Here is a 22,899-nt window from a genome sequence, read left to right as displayed (position 1 = left end):
TAAGTTACAAAATAAAATATCAGAGAGGGGCAGAAGCCAAAGACTATAAGGGAAGATAACATGGCAATGCTCTCCATTATGGGGTACTACTTTACAAGTATTATCCTGAGAGTAAAGATGTTTCTCTCTGCTCAAAAGCACTCCAAAACAAAGACTGGATGTGGGGAGACTAGTTAAGATGCTACTTATATCTAGATTCAGTCTTTTTTCCTAGCCCCTCGAGATATATTCCTTGTTCCTTGGCCTCTACGTGCTCTCTCTTAATCACCTGTGGGCTGGCTTTTAGGTCAGTCAGAGGGTCAACCTGTCCAGGTGGTATTCCACCCACAAACCACCAGCCTAAATCTAGCATCCTTTTTACTTTTCTATAAGGAAAGTTTGAACACATAATTTATACCCATCATATATATTCAATATTTATTTATATATATATATATATATATATAATATATATATATATATTTTAGAGAGAGAGCACACAAGTGCGGGGGGTGAGGGGTGGTGGGAGAGAGAGACTCTTAAGCAGGCTCCACGTTCAGCCTGACACGGAGCTCAATCTTATAACCCTCAGATCATGACCTGAGCCGAAATCAAGAGTCAGACAACCAACTGAGCCAGCCAGGTGCCCCTCTTTTTATCTTTTTAAACCTAGTAATATTTCATGAAAATTTCCTATTATTATAGTTTTAGTATTTATTATCTTAATGGCTACTTGAGAGCCTTCTGAATTCTAGAATAGATTTTTTTTTTTATCATTTGCTTGTATAAATAACAATTCTGGGGCACCTGGGTGCCTCAGGTGGTTGAGCATCTGACTCTTGATTTCAGCTCAGGTCATGATCTTATGATCGTGGGACTGAGCCCCGTGATGGGCTCCATCCTTAGGGAGGAGTTGGCTTGAGATTCTCTCTCCCTCTGCCCCTCCCCCCACTAGTGCCCATGCGTCCGCATGCTCTCTCTCTAAAATAAATAAATCTTTAAAAATAAATAAATAGCAATGCTATGTTTATTTGTGAGTATATGTAGTTTCTCTACTTTTAAATAGCTGAATAAATTCACACGATTGCTATTGCTAGATTAAAAAGTATAAACTTTTTTTTTAAGATTTTATTTATTTATTTGATAGAGAGAGACACAGTGAGAGAGGGAACACAAACAGAGGGAGTGGGAGAGGGAGAGGCAGGCTTCCTGCGGAGCAGGGAGCCCGATGCAGGGCTCGATCCCAGGACCCTGGGATCACAACCTGAGCCGAAGGCAGACGCTTAATGACTGAGCCACCCAGGTGCCCCTAAAAGGTATAAAAATTTTTATGGCACCTTATACAGACAGCCAAATTGCTTTAGAAAAATTGAGTAACTATTCATAATTTCACAAATCAACACTAAGTTGTCTCACTTAACTTTTGTTGGTTAGATTAGTAATACCTAATTGGTCTAAATTTGCACTTTTAACTGTGTATTTCTTATGATGTGAAATACCTGCTCAAACGCCTTTCTCACTAAAGTCATATAAGGGCCTTACATTCTAAAGCCCCTTTGTTTGTGCTAGTCATTCAATTCACACTGAACACCTACTATACAGTCTACTATGTTAGGTGTTAGCTACTGTGAAGGGCAAAGAAATCAATCTTTGTTCATTCCCTTGGGAAGGGATCTTTCCCTCAAGCAGACTGTAAGTTCCTAATTAGTCTGTGAAATTCTCAGAGACCAAGACGACCTATCTTTGAACCCTAGTGAGAAACACAGGTGCCTGCTTTGAAGTGAGAGCTCAATAAAGGAAAATAAATTGGGGAGGCAGGGAGGTAAAATTGAAAGAATATGCTTGACACTCTTTGCTGCAATTTCTTTATTTTTATGATGGGAATAATTCCCCTCTCTTTCTGAAGAGTATTTCTTGAGTACTCAGTATTTTAAGGACTGGCCGTACAGCAATAAACTGGTTCTCCTGGAACTTACATTCTACCAAGAGAGACAAAAAAACAAGAAATCACGGAAGTAAATTAGATAATTTCAGATGGTAATAAATGCTATAAAGGAAATAAAACAGGTCAATGTGATAGAAAGTGACATGTGTTTGGTTTCAAAATATCAGATACAGTGATCAGGGAAGAAAGCATAGAGAAAAGAAAGTCAAGGGCTGAGCCTCGGGATGTTCCAGCAGAATGCAGGAGGAGGAAGCAACAAAGGATTAACATCAAAGAATGAGATAAAACTTTCAACTAGTTTATAGGATTAAAGGAGATTATATATATAAAAGTATACCTGTACTTCCTTCAGATGTTTCCTTAAGTAGTTTATTGTCTGGCATAGGAGAGGGAGTTAGAGATGTAACAGAAAAACATAATACAAAGTAAGAGCAGTATCTTTTATACAAGAGGTACAGGGAAAGTGCCATGAGAGTTCAAAGAAAGGAATTAACAACATAGATCCCGGTAAATATTCATTCTTCAGACTTAAGCAATGCCTCTCTGGAGTCTTCCAGGCCGTCACCACCATAACTTGCACATTGTCCACCACTGACTGTCACACGCATTCCCATTCACTAGTTTGCGAGTATCTCCTCTACTAAACGGGGATCTCCTTCCACACAGAAACTGTCTTTTTAAAAATCTCCCGTGGTGCCTAGCATAGGAGATCCTCAGTGATTTCTGAATGAGTGAAGAGGTCAGGAAATACTGAAGCAGGGGTACTGGAAGGATGATGGGGACACAGGGGCAGAGCTGACTGAGTCTGGAGCCATGTGGGTCACAGTACTAAAGCAGAAATCACTCATCCTTGTTACACATGGTGCTGTTAACAATGTTGGGCACAAAAACACACTGACCAAATACTCCCTGACTGAGTTCAGATAAGGGTAATTTTAGTCATGCAAATGAAAGACTCATTTTCCCCATCATTGCTAGCCCCTTCCACTTACCCTTACCTAAACAGGCTGTAAAAATAAGAATGAGTCACATGCAACAAAATAGATGAATCTCACAGACATAATGATAAATAAAAGAAGCTGTTCAAGAGTACATTCTGTGTGATTCCATTTATATCAGGTTAAAGAGCAGGTAAAATGAGCCTATGGTGATACAAGACAGAAGAGTAGTTACCTCTGGAAGAATATAAACTACGCAGGGGCAAAAGGGAGCCTTCTAGGTGCTAGAAATGTACTATATTTCACCTGGTTTGTGGTTACATGGACACATATACACACACATATAAATATACATTTGTAAACAATTTATAAAGCTGTATACTTATGATTTGTGAATTTTACTCATGTGTACTATATGTCAAAAATTATTAAAAATAAAATGTAAAATAAATAAAAGATTCAAAGGCAGTACAAATGATAATAATTGATATAGGTAAGATGATAATGTTAATATACTTACTTCATCTCCCTCATCAATTAATCCTTGAATGGCATTAAAAAGAGAGCCATACGCTCCTACTGTCACAAGGATTTCTTTATTTGGATTGATTTGATTTTGATAAATTTTTTCATATAAGCAGGCTAGAGCTTTCACAAGTGATGGATGACCCTGTTGAATAAAAAAGAAGAAAAAAAAATCTTGAATTTGATTATGGGATCTACTTCTTGGAGGTACTCTGGATCTAAAATGAAAGAATTTTTAAAATTTAGGTTTTATGTTTGTAATTATCCAAGGAAAATTTGTATTTTTTAATGGAGATAAAAAACATTTTTCACTACTTTCAGAGGATTCCTACATGAAGGATCATGAAAACTTGCTAATGACTAAGAAAAAAAAAACCCTATTAAACAGTTGGTTTTGGAATTTAAAATTCCAACGTATATGTTTTGATAAAGATTGGCTTCAGTACCAAATATATCTTTGACAGTACATTTTTGACAGCAATCAAATCACATTCAATTATTTTTGACAGTAATTAAATTATATTGGATAGAGTTGGACTTTTTTCCCAGTAAAAAAAAGAAAACCTGCATTGTCTATACATCCTGATTCTGTTCTTCCATGTTACCAAAGAGAAGGCTATTATGCCAACCAATGGATTATGGAGAGAGGGCAAAAACAAATTCCCCCAAGAAATACACATTAGTGCTCATGTGAGAGTTATGTTAGGAGGAAGTAGGACATTCACCACATGAGAGCCAAGAGGGGAGGAGTCATCCAAGCAAACAACAACGTTCACCAGAGGAATGAAGGGACTGTAAATGCACAAACTCGGAGACATGTAAGGAGTCTTTTTTTTTTTTTTTTAAGATGTTATTTATTTGTCAGAGAGAAAGCGAGCGCAGGGAGGGGCAGAGGGAGAAGCAGGCTCCGCACTGAGCAGGGAGCCCGATGTGGAACTCGATCCCAGGACCCTGGGATCATGACCTGACCTGAAGGCAGACGCTTAACTGACTGAGCCACCCAGGCATCCCTGTAGGGAGTCTTAACTCCTTCATTCGCTCTTCCTCGATTCTTCTCTTCTGTGTTCTCTGCGCTTGCCTCCTTCTCTTTCTTTTCCTTCCCTTTTCCCCTCCTTGTCTTATTTGGTATTGAAGTCAGTATTTCTTATGGCTTATTTTTTCCTAGCATGTAGCTCCTCTTTTTGCTTTTGGAGAACCACCTTGATTTTCTGTCAGTTGCCAAGTGAGAGTCCAAGTGCAGGGCACCTAGGACTCTGGAGTAATAAACTGGGTCAGGATACAGGACAAGAGGGAGGCTGGTAGGATATACCCCAGGTTTATGAAGTAAAATAGCCTTTGGTCATTTTAAGTTATCCATCCCAGCTCACATGAAAAGGAGGCTTTTTTTTTTTTTAAGATACTTTTGTTGTCACCTTTGACAGAATGTTGGCTAGTATGTCACAGGCCCTCACCCAATTGAAATTAACAAAAACAAAGCTGTAGCCTATTTTTCATATTTTGAAATTAGGAGATATTATAATATTAGAGAAATTGGGTATAATTACTAATGGGGGGGTAACAGAACACAGCCAGTAAACTAAAAAATAATAGCAAGGGAAAAAGACTACTTAAATTCAAGCTCCAAAAAATATACATAATTTGTGAAAAGAGCAAGAAAAGATTGTCACCACTCCTGGAAATCCAAAATTTCCTCTGAATTTCATTTTAATAACAGATCTAACAAATTCTAGCAATGGGTGATCTGAAAGCAACCATAAACACTACACATGTTTCCTCAGAATAATAAGGGTCTGTGTTTTCTTAAAATTTTTAATTACAAAAATAATGCATTCTTCATATAATAATTAAAATTAGGCAAAGTTGTATTAAAAAGAATTATGATCTCTCCTCAACAACACTTCCTTCACATCTCCCTGAGGTGACCAATGTCTTCCACAGCCTGATGACAGTGCAATACCATCCCCTGTGCTTATTCCAATATAAAAACACATATATACATATACTCACATATATTTACAAAAAGTGGAAAATATTTAAAGAATGGGCATAGGTTACAGCAAAGGAAACAATCAACAAAACTAAAAGGCAATCTACAGAATGGGAGAAGATATTCACAAATGACATATCAGATAAAGGGCTAGTATCTAGAATCTATAAAGAATGTATCAAACTCAATACACAAAAAACAAAAAATCCAGTCAAGAAATGGGCATACGGCATGAGCAGACATTTCTCCAAAGAAGACATACAGATTGCCAACAGACACATGAAAAAATTCTCAACATCACTCCTCATCAGGGAAATACAAATCAAAACCAAAACCACATTCTGACAGGTTTGATATCACCTCAAACCTGTCAGAATGGCTAAAATTAACAAGTCAGGAAATGACAGATGTTGGCAAGGATGTGGAAAGGGGAAACCTCTTACACTGTTGGTGGGATTGCAAACCGGGGCAGCCACTCTGGAAAACAGTATGGAGGTTCCTCAAAGAGTTAAAAATAGAACTACCCAGGGTGCCTGGATGGCTCAGTCGGTTAAACCACTGTCTTCAGCTCAGGTCATGATCCCGGAGTCCTGGGATTGAGCCCTGCGTCAGACTCTCTGCTCAGCGGGGAAGCCTGATTTTACCTCTCCCTCTGCCTGATGCTCCCCCTGCTTGTGCTCTCTCTGTCAAATAAATAAATAAAAATCTTAAAAAAAAAAAAAAAAAAGAACTACCCTGTGATCCAGCAATTGCACTACTAGGTATTTATCCAAAAGATACAAAAGTGCTGATTCAAAGGGGTATCTGCACCCCAATGTTTATAGCAGCAATGTCCACAATAGCCAAAACATGGAAAGAGTTCAAGTGAATAGATAAAGAAGATGTGATATATATAGAGAGATATATATATCTCTCTATATGTATCACAATATATATACATACATACACACACACACACACACACAATGGAATACTACTCAGCCATCAAAAGAATGAAATCTTGCCATTTGCAACAACATGGATGAGGCTAGAGAGTATAATGCTAAGTGAAATAAGTCAGAGAAAGACATATAGTATACACTTTCACTCATATGTGGAATCTAAGAAACAAAACAAACAAACAAAGGAAAAAAGAGAGAGACAAACCAAAAAACAGACTCTTAACTACACAGAGAACAAATGGGTGGTTAGCAGAGGGGAGGTGGGCAGGGAGATGGGTGAAATAGGTGACAGGGATTAAGAGTACACATCGTGATGAGCACTGAGTAATGTGTAGAATTGCTGAATCACAATATTGTACACCTGAAACTAATATAACACTGTACGTTAACCATACTGGAATTAAAAAAAAAAAAACCTGGAAAAAAAAGAGAGAAGATTCTCCCTCCCTTGTTGCCATCAGACCCTATAAGTAAAGGAAAAACCAAGATAAGACTGTGGAGGGGTTAGAAGTTGGGGACGGCTCCTTCTAGGAGGTAAGGGCAAGGGTGGTGGTCCCTCTGATTATTAGGTTGGGACAGTTGGTCCCAGAAAGCCAAGTACACAGAAGTGACAGGAGTACATTCACACAAAATACAATATAAAATACAAGTTCATGCCCCACATGGTCTTCATATACTTACAAAGCCTCGTGTATACTGGTTCAGGCTATCAATTGCTGCAATCTCCGATAATTTCTCCTTTACATATATAGGAGGGGATATATCTGGAAGGCCTTGACCAAGATTCACAACAGAGGGGTCTGCAGCCAACTTTGTAAATTCAATCCTAAAATTAAAAAAAATACTAATAAGTACCATAATTACAAAGTTAGTGTTTTATACCTCATGATCTTAACATAAAACTGAAAAACTAAGACCTAGTTTAGTCTTACAAATAAAAAAAAAATGAGTTCCCAACAAAAACTTTACCACTTACGAAATGACTTTGTCTAATTAAATGATGGCTGAACTAATGAACTTAGAAGTTTCTTACAAATCTCAATTTATTGATACCCAACTAAGAATACCAAAATGTGTAGGAAAAAAGCGTCACCAAATTATTGTTTTTTATTCCAAGGTACTCACCACACATTACTATCAAGGCCTTCAATTCGTTTCGCATTGATGATTTTCAAAGACATCTTCTGAAAGATACAAATATTGAAAGGTTTTTAAAATTTCTTTAATCAACAAAAAAGCCAGAAAATCACAGATAGCTCTACCTTTTCCCTACTGTTGCCATGGAAAAAAGCAGTACCATAATGACAAATGCCAGACCCCAAAATACAAAATTCTGAAGTGCAATCATCTCCCACCTACTGCCCTAAGGAATGCTTTTTCTTATGATCCTTAGATGTTTATCTTCTCACAAAGGAACAAAAATATCACCCTCACCTAAAAAAATAAACCAATCTGAAGGCCTGAAATGTACTGAAGAGAACAATAATGATACTTAAAAAAGTCAGTTTAAAAAATTCCTTGAGTCATTCTCTGAAGATCATTTTAGGTAAGATGGACCAACAGTTCCACAAGTACGTGCCTTGGATGGCATACAGGAAAGAAGCACTCAACAAATGGTTTTAAAACTATGCAGTAGAGAGCCCCAAATCATAACAGCTCACATTATTGAGTCCTGAGCACATACAGGCACTGTTCTAAGTGTTGTACATAATTAAATCATTTCATAGTCACAACAACCCTATGTAGTGGTTCTCTTATTACCCCTAATTTATGTAGGAGCAAAGTGAGGTCAGAGGATAAGGTTACAGAACTTTACACATCTGCCCAAGTTTACAGAAGCTAGTAACATTTAAACCCAAACAGATTCAACTCAGGATTTGAACCCAGTCAGTTTGACTCCAGAATACATACTCAGATTTCTTTCCTTTTTTCATTTTTTAGATTTTATTTATTTTTAGAGCAAGAGCATGAGCAGGGCAAGGGGCAGAGGGAGGGAGAGGGAGAGAGAGAGAGAATGTCAAGGAGACTCCATGTTGAGTGCAGACCCCAACGCAGGGCTTGATCCCACAACCCTGAGATCAGGACCCAAGCTGAAATCAAGTGTTGGACACTTAACCGACTGAGCCAACCAGGTGCCCCCTGATTTATTTCTATATACTGTCTTTTATGTAACATGACCTTATAAAAAATATTACCAGAATGCTGCCTCCTAAAAAAGTGTACTAGACATTTAGATCAGGTCTCCTTATATCAAGGAAGCTAGGGCTATGGTAGAAAAATATTAAAAGTTAAAATTATGGTCCGGCATACAATTTCTTAGTTCTCTAGATTTTAAAATTAAGTTTATACTATCTCCCCAAAGCACTAAATTAGTGTTGAGTTCACTGTTAACAAGCTGCTAGGGAAAAAAAAAATGATTGGCAGCATTTTTATAAAGATTTTCCTAATAGAATATTAAAGCAATTTTAATTCAGTCTGGGAGGAAGATAATGATAATGGTTATTAAATAAACCATTGTTCTCATTCTATTCCAACAATGGAGCCAAGAAAAATACCTTTTTACTCTCATATTTTTTAATCTTTGAAACTCCAGTGAAGTAAATCACATGCAAATTCTCCAGAGGTTAAGGTGCCTTCCAGAATATCATTATGATTAAGCACCCACCTGAACATGATGCTATTTTAGAAACTACAATTATAAAACTAAAAAGTCCCAGAATGATAGACAGAAAAGATATTTTAACAATTGTCCTTTGCCATTAAAATGTTTAAAACTTAATGATTCATTTAGCATGTAGCTGCAAACACAAAGTACAAATTCATATATAAACAATTGAGAAAAGTCTGCAGCAGGTCATTTAGATACAAAGTCCCATTTTACTTAAAATATTTAGATAATTGAAGGCTTTTTAAATTTTATTTCCAGATTTAATTTTAAAATCTGTATCCAGAACAGCCTCTCTCTCACAACCTCCCTGCCTCTGCTCCTTTCCACCTCTATGCCTCAACCATTTTAATATTTGAAATATTCCGTTTTACTTCTGTAGCTTCACATATGATCATTCCTCTGCCTTAGTGGTCTTTCTACACCAATGTTTACCAACCTTTTTTTCATCACTGCCCCCATAAGGAGACCTTTTAGATATTTCTTCTAATCATCTCCCCTACTGCCCCATAAATTAAGGAGTTTTGTCAGATAGGGCTGAGGTTTACAAGGTCACAAAACATTGTAATAGCTATGGTTGGTTTCACCCGCCAAGCACCAATTTTCTCCCCTTGAGAGCAATAATGGCCCTGTTGAGAATGCATATTCTATATTCAATTCGATCCCTGCTCCTCACCACCCTGTCTCTGCACTTTGCTAACTCCTAATCCACTTGCCACTTTCAGTTCTCAAGTTAGACTTCATTTCCTCCAGAGAGTGTTTTCTGATTCCCTAGGTCTAGGTTATATGTTCTTCCTACGTACTCCTATTACATGGAGTACTTTCCAGCATTTACTATATATAACACTGTAATTTTCCTGTTTATTTATCTATATCCTTGCTTAGACTGCAAACCCTGAGGATTAGTTCTAGCTTGTTCACTGGCATGTGTCTGTATTAATCAGGTTTCTCCACAGAAACAGAACCAATACAGGATGTGCATATATATATAGTGATTCAAGGAATTGGCTCGTGGGACTTGTGGGGGTCAGCAAGTTTGAGATCTGCACAGCAGTCTGGCAGTTTGAAGGCCGAATTCCCTCTTCCTGGGGGGGAGGCTTAGTTTTTTTCTCTTAAGGCCTTCAACTGATTGGATCAGGTCCACCCATATTCTATAGAGGGCAATTTACTTAAAATCTACTGATTTCAATGTTAATCTCATTTGGAAAACACCTTCAGAGACATCTACACTGATGTTTGAACAAATATGTGGGTTCCTTGGCCGAGCCAAGTTGACATAAAATTAACTATCACAGTGTCCAACATGTAGAACTATGCTTAGCATAGTAATTTTTCAACATAGTAATTTTTCAACAAATATCTGATGAATGAATGAAAAAATCTACACATTAGAAGTGAACTTATGGTATCAGCTTAAGTTAGGTACTTATTGTATCAGTCAGCTTAAATTAATTTATGCTTCAGTAACAGATGACGCCAAAGTCTTGGTGGCTTAAAATCATAAAGGTTTCTTCTTCATACTACATACCCACTGAAGGTCAGGTCTGCTTTGTTCCATGTCACTGTCACTCTGAGACATAAGCTGATGAAATAGCCTCTTTTTGGAATACTGTTAGTTTCACAGCAGAGGGAAAAAAATTTTAATTTCTGCTTAGATGTGCATATACCACTTCTACTCAAATTGTATTGGACAAGGCAATTCATCGCTATGGCTGATACCAACATGGCAGAAATGAAGTCTGGAGGTACAATGACTGTTGTGGGTGGAATTATGTACCCCCCTGCCAAATTCATATTGAGGCCCTACCACCCAGTACCTCAGAATGTGACCTTATTTGGAAATAGGTTCATTGCAGATGTAATTTGCTAAATTAAGGTCATGGGTTGTGGGGAGGATAATCTGATGACAGTGTCCTTATAAAAAGGGTGAATTTGGAGACAGTCTGGTATACAGGGAGAATGTCACATGAAAATGAAAGTGGTATTTTTGAAAGTCAGGGAATGTTAGCGATTGACAGCAAACCACCAGAAACTAGGGGAAAAGCATGAACAGACTCTTTCTCACATCATACAGAAGAAACCAACCCTGGTACACTTTGCTCTTGGGCTTTTAGCCTACAAAACTGCGAGCTAACACAGTTTTGTTGCTTTAGCCACTCAGTTTGTCACACTCTGTTAAGGCAGCCGGAGGAAATTAATACAGTGATGAACATTTACAAGATACCCGACAGTGTCTAAAAACATCACGATTCAGCAGTAGATGCAAATGCTCACTACATAAGAATTACTGTCCAGAGTAGATCCAGTCTTATGAAATGAAAATAAACCTGGAATCTCATGGGGAATTAAGTATGAGCCTCAGGTGTACGATGGGAAATCTACAGGGCCTATATAATTTCTGGACCAGCTACTCCATGAGCTGGTTTCTGCTCCCAAGTAAATTAGTGCCTGGTATACATAATATTGCACTGCTATGTTATAAACACAAAAATGCTAGTGAAATAATCAGCAGCATCTTTTTTTGTCCACTTGAGGCTGTAAAGTGCAGTTCTGCAGAATCACCACTAGGTGCCACTCTTGGCAGAGATGAGAAAAAGCTTACTGCTAATTCCTCCTAAAATGGTTACTGCAATGGTGTTGGCACAAAGGAAAACTTGGAAAGAAGAAAAAAGATTACCCATTATCCTAAGACTCTAGCATACTAAAGTTTCAACTGTATATATTTTGGGGACTCTGCCTGTAAGGCTGCTGCTTTTAGGTCAGATAGGATAGGTATAGAAAAAGTCTTCCCAAATGATGGGTTAAAGCTGGGGAAGCTGAGGCTGTTAGTATCTATGAAGCTGAGTCAATGAGTCTGTGCACTGAGTCAAGCATAAAAAGATAAAGAGTGCAAGAAAAGGTCAGAAACAGAAATAACAAAGCTAATGGTTAGAGAGAGGTGAAGACAATAATCAGACATGAGAAACAGACAGACCCCAGTACTTCAAGACTAGGCTGGAGCAGAAAGTAACAATATAATGGGGACCCCTCTAATGTGGTGTCTGGCTGCTGGGGCAGCCAAAACATCCATTATCTTTCAGATCTATGTTGCAATCACATGTAATTTTTTAAACATTTGCCTTTTAAGAGAGTATCTTAAACATTTTATAAATTTTCTCAGTCATAAAATTTTCACTTTTGATTAGCAGATATTATTTCAGTTTCTTTACTCATTCATTCCCTATCGTTTGGGCATTTGTTATTCTCAATGTTTTGCAATTATAGGTAGTGTGTTTCTACTGTGCATTTAATTATAGGGTTCCTATTCTGTTTCCTTCAGTTTTAAAGTTTGATGTGGAGGGGAATGCCCTACTATAACACAGATGACATATCATCAATATATAGTCATCTAGTTCCAGCTAAACTAACGAAACACACAACTTTTGATTTACTTTTATGTAAAATGTAAGGTATAAAATTTGATGTTCCAGCAACAACAGTGATGACAGTATTATTTCCCTTCATTCCTTAGCACTTACTTCCTAAATGTCTTTTTTTAAAAGATTTTTAAAATATTATTTATTGGAGAGAGAGAGAGAGACAGACAGATAGCGAGAGAGCACCAGTACGGAGGAAAGGGATAGGCAGGTTCCCTGCAAGCAGGGAGCTGGATGTGGGGCTCGATCCCAGGACCCTGAGATCATGACCTGAGCCAAAGGCAGATGCTTAACTGAGTCACCCAGGCACCACTGTCTTTTTTTTTTTTTAATACAGATCTATTTTTAAAAGAAATTTTGCAGGCCTCTGGGTGGTACAGTCAGTTAGATGTCCAACTCTTGGTTTCAGCTGGATCATGATGTATGGGGTTGTGAGAGCAAGCCCCACATCAGGCTCCAAGCTCCGTGAGGAGTCTGCTAAGGTTTCTCTCTCCCTCTCCCTCTGCTCCTCCCCGTTCTTGCTCTCTGGTGCTCTTTCTCTCCCTCTCTCAAATAAATAAATAAATCTTTAAAAAAAATAAAAAGAAATTTTGAACATAACTGCATAATTTATTGCATAATAAATTGCATAATTTATTGACACTTTACCAGTTTGAGAGTTTGCCAGAAAGTTGATTGTTCCCTAAACTAAGAAGAAACTTTGTTATATTCTTTCCTAGCTTTGAGGCTGAGAAACAGATCAGTGCATAGTAGCTATATTACTCAGCTCTCTCAGCTGCACAGACAGAAACCCAATCAAAAACAGTTTCAGCAAAAAGGGGAATTTATTAGAAAGTTCATGTCACCATGATAAGGAAAGAAGTGTGGCCAGGCTTACAGGTAACTGAAGCCAGAAAACTGAACCTCACCAGGGCTCTGCTTCATCCACATTTCTACCCAATCTCAGTCTGCTTTTCTCCACAGGAGACAAAAACACAGTCACACCTCCCAGTTTCACCACCAGAGGGACTGAGAGTTGTTTTCTCTACTCCAATTTTGAAAATTCTAGGGAAGGGCTCTGAATGGCCTAGCCTTGGCTAATAAACTGTAGCATTTCCCCAACAATTTAAAAAGTACTATATAAGTATGGTTGTTAAGATCATGATGAAAAAACATTAGCAAAAGCAGTGTAGAGCAAGATCATGAGAGGTGTAGAGACACAGTCGAACACTGATGCCCTTTTTTTGGATGATGTCTTTTTAATGTGCTCACTACCTAATCAAGTAATGGTACAGACCTGACTCCACAATCCCCTGGTTCTTCCAGGTGTGCTCCCTGAGCCAGAAGCTGTCATACCCCTGGAGAGTACCTCTATAAGACATTAGCTTCTTTTGAAAAACATAGATGGAATGGGGAAAAGAGCATTTTCTGGAGAAATAGGAGTTGATGATGTTCTTGAAAGGAGGGAGGGGTCTCAGGCTATGGCAGTCCATCTAAACGGGAAGTTCATAGGGAATCTGTAGCAGAGCTAAAGATACGGAGCTGAAGCTTCTACTGCTGCAACAGAGAGCCAGGGGAGTTGGCTATAGAACCAAATTCTAAGGCAGGGGTGAAGTTAAGTTTCCTCTTATATGCCGACTGATACATTGTTAGTGACTGCAATCTCATGTCTCCTTTACATTCTAACTACATTGGCTTTCATTCATTCATGCAACGAATATTTATTGAATATGTATTGTGCACAAGGTATTCTTCGGTGTGGGATAGATCAGCGAGCAAAACAAACCAAGATTCTCTATTCTCATTGAGCCCTTCTTCTTTCTATACCTTAAACATACCTGGCTTGTTTCTATTATATATTATATTACTCTATATAGTTATTCACCTCTCCTTTTCAGAAGGAGTGACTCTGAGATTGGCCATGTGATTGGCTCTGGTCAATGGAGTGTGAGTGGATGTGACCTACTATATCTAAGTAGCTGCAAATGTTTTTGCATGGTTACGGCTCATACTCACACTTCTCTACTATGAGAAGACCATGTCTCAGAGAGGGGCTACTCCTTTAGCCTCAATCCTGGAATAAAAAGACACAGAATAGAGCTACAACCTGGAGCAAAGCCACTACTGATTTGTAGCCTACATATAATATGGGTGAGAATAAAAGGTTTAGTGACCTAAGAAGGTAAGATTTTGTGGGTTTTGGTACTGCAGCAAAGTTGCTGATATAAAAGCCTTTGCAATTGCTGTGTGCTCTGCCTGGAATGCCCTTCTTTTAGGCCCAGATTCTCCTCTCCACCTCACCTCGCCCTGCCTTTGTTTCCTTGGGTGAATGCTAGAGCAGCAATGGCTGCCTCCTCCACTTGGAAACTGGTGTGTAGCAAGGAATCTGTGTGTGTGTGTGTGTGTGTGTGTACATGTGGTCGGACCTCATGGTGCCTTGGAGGAGATGAAAATGAGTTTTCCCTACTATATAAATAAATATCTGTATGGTTAAACACACACACACACAAATATCAAAATATACCCTCCTCAGAGAGGGCTTCTAAAACTATATGCCTTAATATTACTCACTGCCTCTCTCCTACTAGCCCCTACCAAGAATTTTAGCATGTTTCTCTATTTAATTTTCTTATGACGTTCACCACTATTTGAAGTCATTATTTCTTAATTATCTATCTTGCTCACTAAAATGAAAACCTCAGACAACAAGGACTTATCTTGCTCAGTGCTGTATCTCTGGTAACTAAAATGGTGTTTGGCAGGTTGTATTTACAAGTATTTTCTGAACACATGAATGAAATCCCCCCTCTTTTTAACTATCCTCATTTTTAATGCCCATTTCAAGGGCATCCTCCCTCTAACCTATCACCCAGTGCTAAAGAGCCATGCACTTAAAACAGATGATGGGCTACCACTTCTCTCTAAAATCTTCAGTGACTCTCCTCAAACTATGGAATGTGGTTCAAATTCAAACCTGTCACTCAAGGCCCTTAATCTACTTTCAGCCTTCTCTCCCACCACGCTATCCCCTCACATACAGTGATTCAGTGATTCAACAGCTCAGGGCCACTTGCCATTCTCTAATTACACTCATGGTATTTCTGTTTCCCATGCTTTTATTTTTTTTATTTTTTATTTTAGTAGAGAGAAGGAGAAAGAGTGCACACGCATGTGAGAGAGAGCAGGGGGAGGGACAGATGGAGGAGAGAGTCTCACGCAGACTCCATACTGAGCACAGAGCCCAATAAAGGGCTTGATCTCATGACCATGAGATCACGACCTGAGCCAAAATCAAGAGTCGGATGCCTATCCAACTGAGCTACCCAGGTGTCCCAGAGAGAATCTTAAGCAGGCTCCATGCCCAGTGTGCAGAGCCCAACACAGGGCTTAATCCCATGACCCTGAGATTATGACCTGAGCCGAAATCAAGAGTCAGACGCTTAACCGACTGAGCCACCCAGGCACCCCTGTTTCCCATGCTTTTATTCAAATTCTTTCCCCCTGTTTGATGTGATCTTCTCTATAATCCCCACTGTGGTAGGCTCAGAAATGACCTCCCAAAAGATGTTCACATCCTAACCCTTGGAAATTGTGACTATTGCCTTATGTCCTTGCAGATGTGATTGAATTAAGGGTCTTGAGTTGGTCTTGATTATTTTTGGGTTTTCCAGGTGGGCCCTAAATATAATCACAGGTATCTTTAAAAGGAAGCAGGGGTTCATACACATACAGAGGAAAAGGCCATGTGAAGATAGAGCAGAGGGCAATCTGAAGATGCTGGCCTTGAAGATTAGGCTGACATGACCATAAGCCAAGGAGTACCAGCAGCCACCAGAAGCTGGACAAAGTAAGGAACAGATTTCCTTACTGGAGGGAGTGTGGCCCTGCTGAAACTTCATTTTGGCCCAGTGATACTGATCTTGAATTCTCATCTCCAAAACTGAGAATAAATTTCTGTATTATTAAGCCATCAAGTTTGTGGTAATTTTAATTTCCTATGGCTGCAGTGGCCATAGGAAACTATTAAACATAATCTACCTGACAACATATAGATGGTGATTAAAGACATTAAGAATGTAATTAAAGAAAATTACTAAACCCTTCCAAACCCACATTTCCTTAGCTGTAAATTGGAGATAAAAATAGTATTTACAAAATAGGACAGCTAGAAGGATTAAATGAGACATCATATAAAGCACATAGTGCAGAGGCACATGGTGAACACTCAAAAAAATATTTATTATTATTATTGCTTGACTTAAAAAAACCTATGAAATCTATTATGATTTTGTAGAAAATCAGAGTATGCCACCCCGAAATATGCCACTTTGACATAAGGATCATTTTGGGCTAAAGGTAAGTGAGAAGAAGCAGATGCAAGAAAAACTCTCTGCCCTCCCCTCTCTACCAGGATAGGCAAGGCAATCACCAGAGACAATTCTAGACTTTTATCAGCTGAAATAGCATCAGAGGAGTAACTGTGTAAGAACTCTTATTAAAACTACCCTTATTTTCCATTCCTAAGCCTCTTTTCCTTTGTCTTGTCACTTCTCTATAAATTTACTATACTTTCTCAAGATGCTATCCAAGCCCAAGTTCTAACCACCCTTTTGAGTTAGTTATTCATCACTGAACTCTTCTGTGTGTATGTACAATGCATATGTTAATTATGTTTGTTTTACTCTTGTTGATCTGACTTTTGTAAATCTAATTTGCAGGGCCTCAGTCAGAAAACCTAGGAGGATGGATTATAGAGTTATATTTTTCCTCCCTTACAATATCATTCAGTGGGCTCAAAAATCTTAAATAGTTACCAGGTGAGCCAAAGAATGAGAGAAAGTATTACAACACATATCTTACAAAGACTATTATTTGGAATACATAAAGAACTTTTACAACTCAATAGGAAGGCAAACAAGGTTTGACAGCCACTTTGTAGAAGATATAAGAATGGCCAAAAGCACATAAGAGATCTTCAATGCCATTAGTCATTAGGAAAATGCAAAATAAAACCACAATGAGGTACTACTAGATACCCATCAGAATGGCTAAAATTGTAGATACTGAGTGTTGGTAAGGATGCGGAGTAGCTAGAACTCATACAACCCTAATGGGAATGTGAAATGGTACAACCACTGTGGAAAGCTGCTTAGCTTAAAAATTAAACATAAATGTAGCATACAACCTAACCATTCCACTGTTAGGTATTTACTTAAGAGAAATGAAAACATATGGCTACACAATGACTTGTACACAAATGTTCATAATAGTTTTATTCACAATAGCAAAAAACTGGAAATAATCTATAAGTCCATTAACAGGTAAAGGGGTAAACAAATGATGGTACATCCATATAATGGCATATTGTTTAGAAATAAAAAGGAATGAACTACTGATACATCACAACATGCATAAATTTAAAAATCATTATGCCTGTGAAAAAATGATAAATTAGTACATACTATATAATCCAATTAATATAAAATAATAATTTATAGATTATTTATTTTTAAAATTTATTTATTTATTTAGAGAACATGTGTGTGAGTGGGTGTGGGAGGGGCAGAGGGAGGGAGAGAGTCTTAAGCTCCATGCTCAGTGCATAGCTGGACGCAGCACTCGATTTCATAACCCTGAGATATAATTCGAGCCAAAGTCAAGAGTCAGAGGCTTAACTGACTGAGCCACCCAGGTAACCCTAAAATAATAATTTTTTAAAAAGCAAATTAATCTATGGAGCCAGAGCAAATCAAGAGAGTGAAGGATGGACTGCTAAAGAACGTTAGCGATCTTTTAGGGGTGATGGGCATGTTCTGTATGTTGATTTTAGCAATGGTCTCATAATACATGCATCTTTAAATAATCAGTGAGTTTTACATTCTAAATGGATGTTGTTTATTGTATTGATAAAGCTGATTTTAAAAAGCTGCCAGAGTAGTTTCTTATAAAACTAAAAATACACTTTCTATATAATCCAGCAATCACTCTCCTTGGTATTTACACAAAGGAGTTGAAAAATTATGTTCATAAAAAATCCTGTGCGTGAATATCTATAGCAGCTTTATTTATAATTGCCAGAACTTGGAAGCAACCAAGATATCCTTCATTAAGTGAATGGATAAACTGTGATACAACGAGACAGCAGAATATTATTCAGTGCTAAAAAAAAATAAAAATGAGCTATTCAGTAAAGAGACAACACATGGGGGAACCTTAAAGGTAAAATCATGAAGACAGTAAAAAGATCAATGGTTTCCAGAGTTTGGGAGGGGGAAAGAGGGATAAACAGGCAGAAGACAGGATTTTTAAGACTGTGAAACTATTCTGCAAGATACCATAAAGGCGCATTTGTGTCATTATACATCATCAAAAATCCATAGAATGTACAATACTAGGAGTGAACCCTAATATAAACTATGGACGTTGTGTAACAATGATGTGTCAATGCAGGTTCATCGACTGGAACAAATGCATCACTGTGGTGGTGGATACAATACAAAGGGAGGCTATGTGTGTGGGAGGGAAGGGGATATATGGGAATTCTCTAGTTCCTGCTCAGTTTTGCTCTGAATCTACCTATAATGCTCTAAAAACCAGACATCTATTAAAAAAATGAAAAAAAAATAATTAAAAAAAAAAGGTTCCAGAGCATTCTGAAATCATGTCTTCTCTCTCCCTTTGGACAAAATGCTCCTCAAGCAAGCAGACATTAACAGTTATCTCATAGATTTTGATGTCTTCCAAGTTATGACTATACATACATTCCAAAAAACCAGGCAAATCAGTCTTTTGCCACTAGATGGCACAGAATATTCCTGCAGTGGTAGAAGAACCAAAAGTAAAACTCAGAAGTGGAAACATAGAGCAGGGACCTATAACTTAAGATATACAAGGGGAAAAACTAATTATATAAAAATCCAACTTATAACTCAAAGGCACACATATTTAACCGGAACTTTTAAGCAATGTATATAGTTGTTTCATTTTATAATTACTTGTGTCTGATATGCTGTAGCTATTTGATATTTGTTGACTAAACAAGTAAGTAAAAGGGAAGGAATCTCGATCCTTTCTGAGAAACAGTATTTTGCAGAAAAAATGGGTTCTTTAGTGGAGAATACGCAGTGGCTACAGCACAGCCTTAGAGGGCTAATTCTAGCAGAGCTAAAATTGGTCTTTGACATATTTTGCACCTTTGCAGACTGAAGGTAACTGACAGACATGCAAACTCTGGTTCTAGAATTTTGATTCACTTCCCTCCATCCAGTGGAAATATGGGTTTTGCCTTCATTTGCAACTCAATTCCTTTATTACATACAAATTTATGCTTTTTGACTTTCCTTTGAACTGGGTATAACTTGTTTTGTTCCCTCATATGAATAAAATAAAAAATCTTTAATACATATTCATTTTTTTTAAAGATTTTATTTATTTATTTGACAGAGAGAGACACCGTGAGAGAGGGAACACAAGCAGGGCGAGTAGGAGAGGGAGAAGCAGGCTTCCCGCTAAGGTGGGAGCCCGATGCAGGGCTCGATCCCAGGACCCTGGGATCATGACCTGAGCCGAAGGCAGACGCTTAACGACTGAGCCACCCAGGCACCCCTATATACATATTCATTTTTACATTTGTATGAGTCATGATTTTGCCCTTTTCTGAAAATTACCTTCCAACAATACCTGTAGAGAAACAAGTTTCTTGTAAACAAGGGTTTCTTCAAACCTGGGAGCTGACAGAATAAATATATGGCTGGAATGCCAAAAAATGGGACTCAGGTCAAAAAAAAAAAAAGGCTGATTTATTCTCTTTGAAAATTAGGTCCAAGCCAAGATCCTGTGTGAGTTTACTGACCCCCCCTATACTGAAAAGGGTGAACCCTTTTGCCTATCTAGACTATATAATCCCATCCCCCAAGCCCCTAAAGTTAATTAGAGTAGGGATGGACAGAGTCAGGCTAAACTAATCCGGACAACTCTTGGAAATTTGGATTTGAGACTGAGCAAGAGCTCTTGGGTTTCTATTGTGTACTTGCACCAGGAAGATACATAAAGCTAGATCTGAGGCCCTGCCAAGCTGTAGTATATGGCTATATTCAATTAAAATTTCCAAGCTTAGTACAAAGAGCTTTCAAGCCAGGTAGATCTTACTTTGAAATTAAACATCAAAACTACTAGCTGTGTGAAGTAGCAGGTTACATGACTTCTCTGAAACTCAGTTTCCTCACTTGTTAATAAGGAAAATGAATGTGTGCCCCATGCAATTACCATGATGATTAAGTAAGTTAAATCCGTAGTGGAAAACACACCATATATTTAACACCTAGTGTCCACTTAGAAAATGGAAAAGATTCTCTTAGATACAAAGAGGATGAGTGAACTTTACACCAAATAGGGTAAAGAGACGGGTATGTACTAACTGTACGATAGTATTTTCACATCAAAAAAAGAGAGCTGTGGTTTCTTTAGGGAAGGATAGACTGAAGGAGAAGGGAAAGTTTTTGTTTGAGCTGCTATAAAAGAAATGTTTTTGTGCTTTTTGATGGGCATGTAAATTTTAGAAGACGCTTAAAAAAAAAAATTAATAGACCTATTTTTTTTTTTTAAGGAGGCTCCACACCCAGCATGGAGCTCAATGTGGGGCCCAAACTCACAACCCTGAGATCAAGACCCGAGCTGAAATCAAGAGTTGGACGCTTAACCGACTGAGCCATGCTGGTGCCCCAGGCCTATTTTTTAGAGTAGTTTTAGGCTCACAGCAAAACTGAGTAGAAAGTACAGGGTTCCCATAGCCCCCCACATGCTATCTCCACCAATAACATCCCCCATCAGAGTGGTACATTTGTTACAACTGATGAACCAATACTGACACATTACACAGGGTCCAGTTTATCTTAGGGTTCCCTCTAAGTGTTGTAAATTCCATGGGTTTTGACAAATGTGTTAACATGTGTCTGTTATGGCATCATACGGAATAGTTTCCTCAAGAAATCCTATTTAGGAAGGCTATTTTGAGGAGAAGCAGACCCCACATCATTAATGAAAGCAAAGCAGAAAACCAGTGGGCTACAAAACTGCAGTCTGAATGACTAAATCTAAAATAAGGTTAGTCTAACCAAGGGTCACATGGTGAGGTAGCAGGAGTGGGTGTTCCATGAGACATCTCACCAGCAAGGATTCCTTTCTTCCTTCCTTGCTTCTTCTCTTCCATCTTTCTCTCATCAATCTACTAATTCTTTTCTTTGGCTTTCTGGCACCAAGGAATAATATAAACTTTATATCCCAGTTTCTAAGCCTTTAAGATCTACGTGCTAAAATGGGGGACAAATAGTGATTTTCATCCTGAGTTCCTCTTTTTTCTTTTCTTGCTGTATAGCAGTAATTCTTTTCTTAACCTTTAAAGTATTATTTATTTAAAATTACAGAAGCAATAAAATATTGTAAAAACAAGCAAGTGATACAGATAAAGTGTAGCCCAGCCCCCAGTATAGTCCTTTTCTCAGAGGTAACTTTTATGTAAACAGTTTCCAACGATGTTAATGATGATCTTTCATGTTCTTTACTATTTGTTCTTGAAACAGAAAACTTCTAACAAAAGTTCCTTAATTTGGGGCACCTAGGTGGCTCAGTTGGTTAAGCGGCTGCCTTCGGCTCAGATCATGATCCCAGGGTCCTGGGATCGAGCCCCACATCGGGCTTCCTGCTTAGCAGAGAGCCTGCTTCTCCCTCTCCCTCTGCCTGCCGCTCTGCCTACTTGTGCTATCTCTCTGTCAAATAAATAAATAAATAAATCTTAAAAAAAAAAAGTTCCTTAATTTAATCGAGGTGTCTGAAATTCGATGGGGTACTTCTAGTATTGCCGTTGGGAGGATAAAGAGTGCAGTGCCTATAAAAATTCCTACAGATGTAACTAAACTTCTTCCTAAATTGTCTCAATATCCACGCAAGGCCTTGAACCAATAAGAGAAGACCTAATCATCCAGGAGTTAGTTATTTCTGTACTTACCCCTCTAATACTTGAGGGTCTTGCCAGTCTGGAAACCTATTGGGAGGGGATAGCAATTTGTCCAAATCTATTAACAAGACAGTTATCCCCCCTTTCCCAAATATCCTTTTGTTCCAAGTTCCACCTGACTCAAAATGGCTCACTGTGGCAGACCTCTGTTCAGCCTCTTTCAGCATCGCTGGAGATCCTGACAGCCAAGACCTATTTGCCCTGACTTAGAATAATCAACAATACATCTGGACAACTTGTATTCTGAGGCCAGGGTCCACAGAGTCCCCTTCTTATTTTTCCTACCTGCTCCACCGAGATATAAGTACCCCCCAGTTCCCCAGATAATCAACCTTTTTACAACATGTGGATGATCTCTTGCCATGCTCTGTTACTAATGAGGCATCCATACAAGATTCCATTTATTTGCTACAAGAGTTAGCTGAAAAAGGACATAAGGTATCTGAAGGAGAACTACAATCATCTCTGGACATTGTTCATTCCTTAGGTCATAAGCTATGTGCTGAAGGGAT

General features: G+C 38.2%; 1 protein-coding gene across 10 annotated transcripts in view; it reads right to left on the bottom strand.

Moving 5' to 3' along the window:
- Positions 1 to 22,899, bottom strand: part of KYAT3 (kynurenine aminotransferase 3) — a 61,775-nt gene that overhangs the window by 24,032 nt on the left and 14,844 nt on the right. For all 10 annotated transcript variants that reach the window (XM_035018103.1, XM_035018105.1, XM_035018108.1 and 7 more), the window contains 3 exons: positions 7,441 to 7,499; positions 6,997 to 7,141; positions 3,383 to 3,532 (listed from right to left, as the gene is read on the bottom strand). In XM_035018103.1, coding sequence (XP_034873994.1) covers positions 3,383 to 3,532; positions 6,997 to 7,141; positions 7,441 to 7,499 — 354 coding nt within the window. The remainder of the gene's footprint in view (positions 1 to 3,382; positions 3,533 to 6,996; positions 7,142 to 7,440; positions 7,500 to 22,899) is intronic.

The sequence above is a fragment of the Mirounga leonina genome, unplaced genomic scaffold (genome assembly GCF_011800145.1).
Source record: "Mirounga leonina isolate KUSES-001 unplaced genomic scaffold, KU_Mleo_1.0 Mir_173, whole genome shotgun sequence".
In the NCBI taxonomy this organism is placed as follows: Eukaryota; Metazoa; Chordata; class Mammalia; order Carnivora; family Phocidae; genus Mirounga; species Mirounga leonina.
The sequence above is the reverse complement of the archived record's forward strand: the minus strand, read 5'-3'. Positions and strand labels throughout refer to the sequence as shown.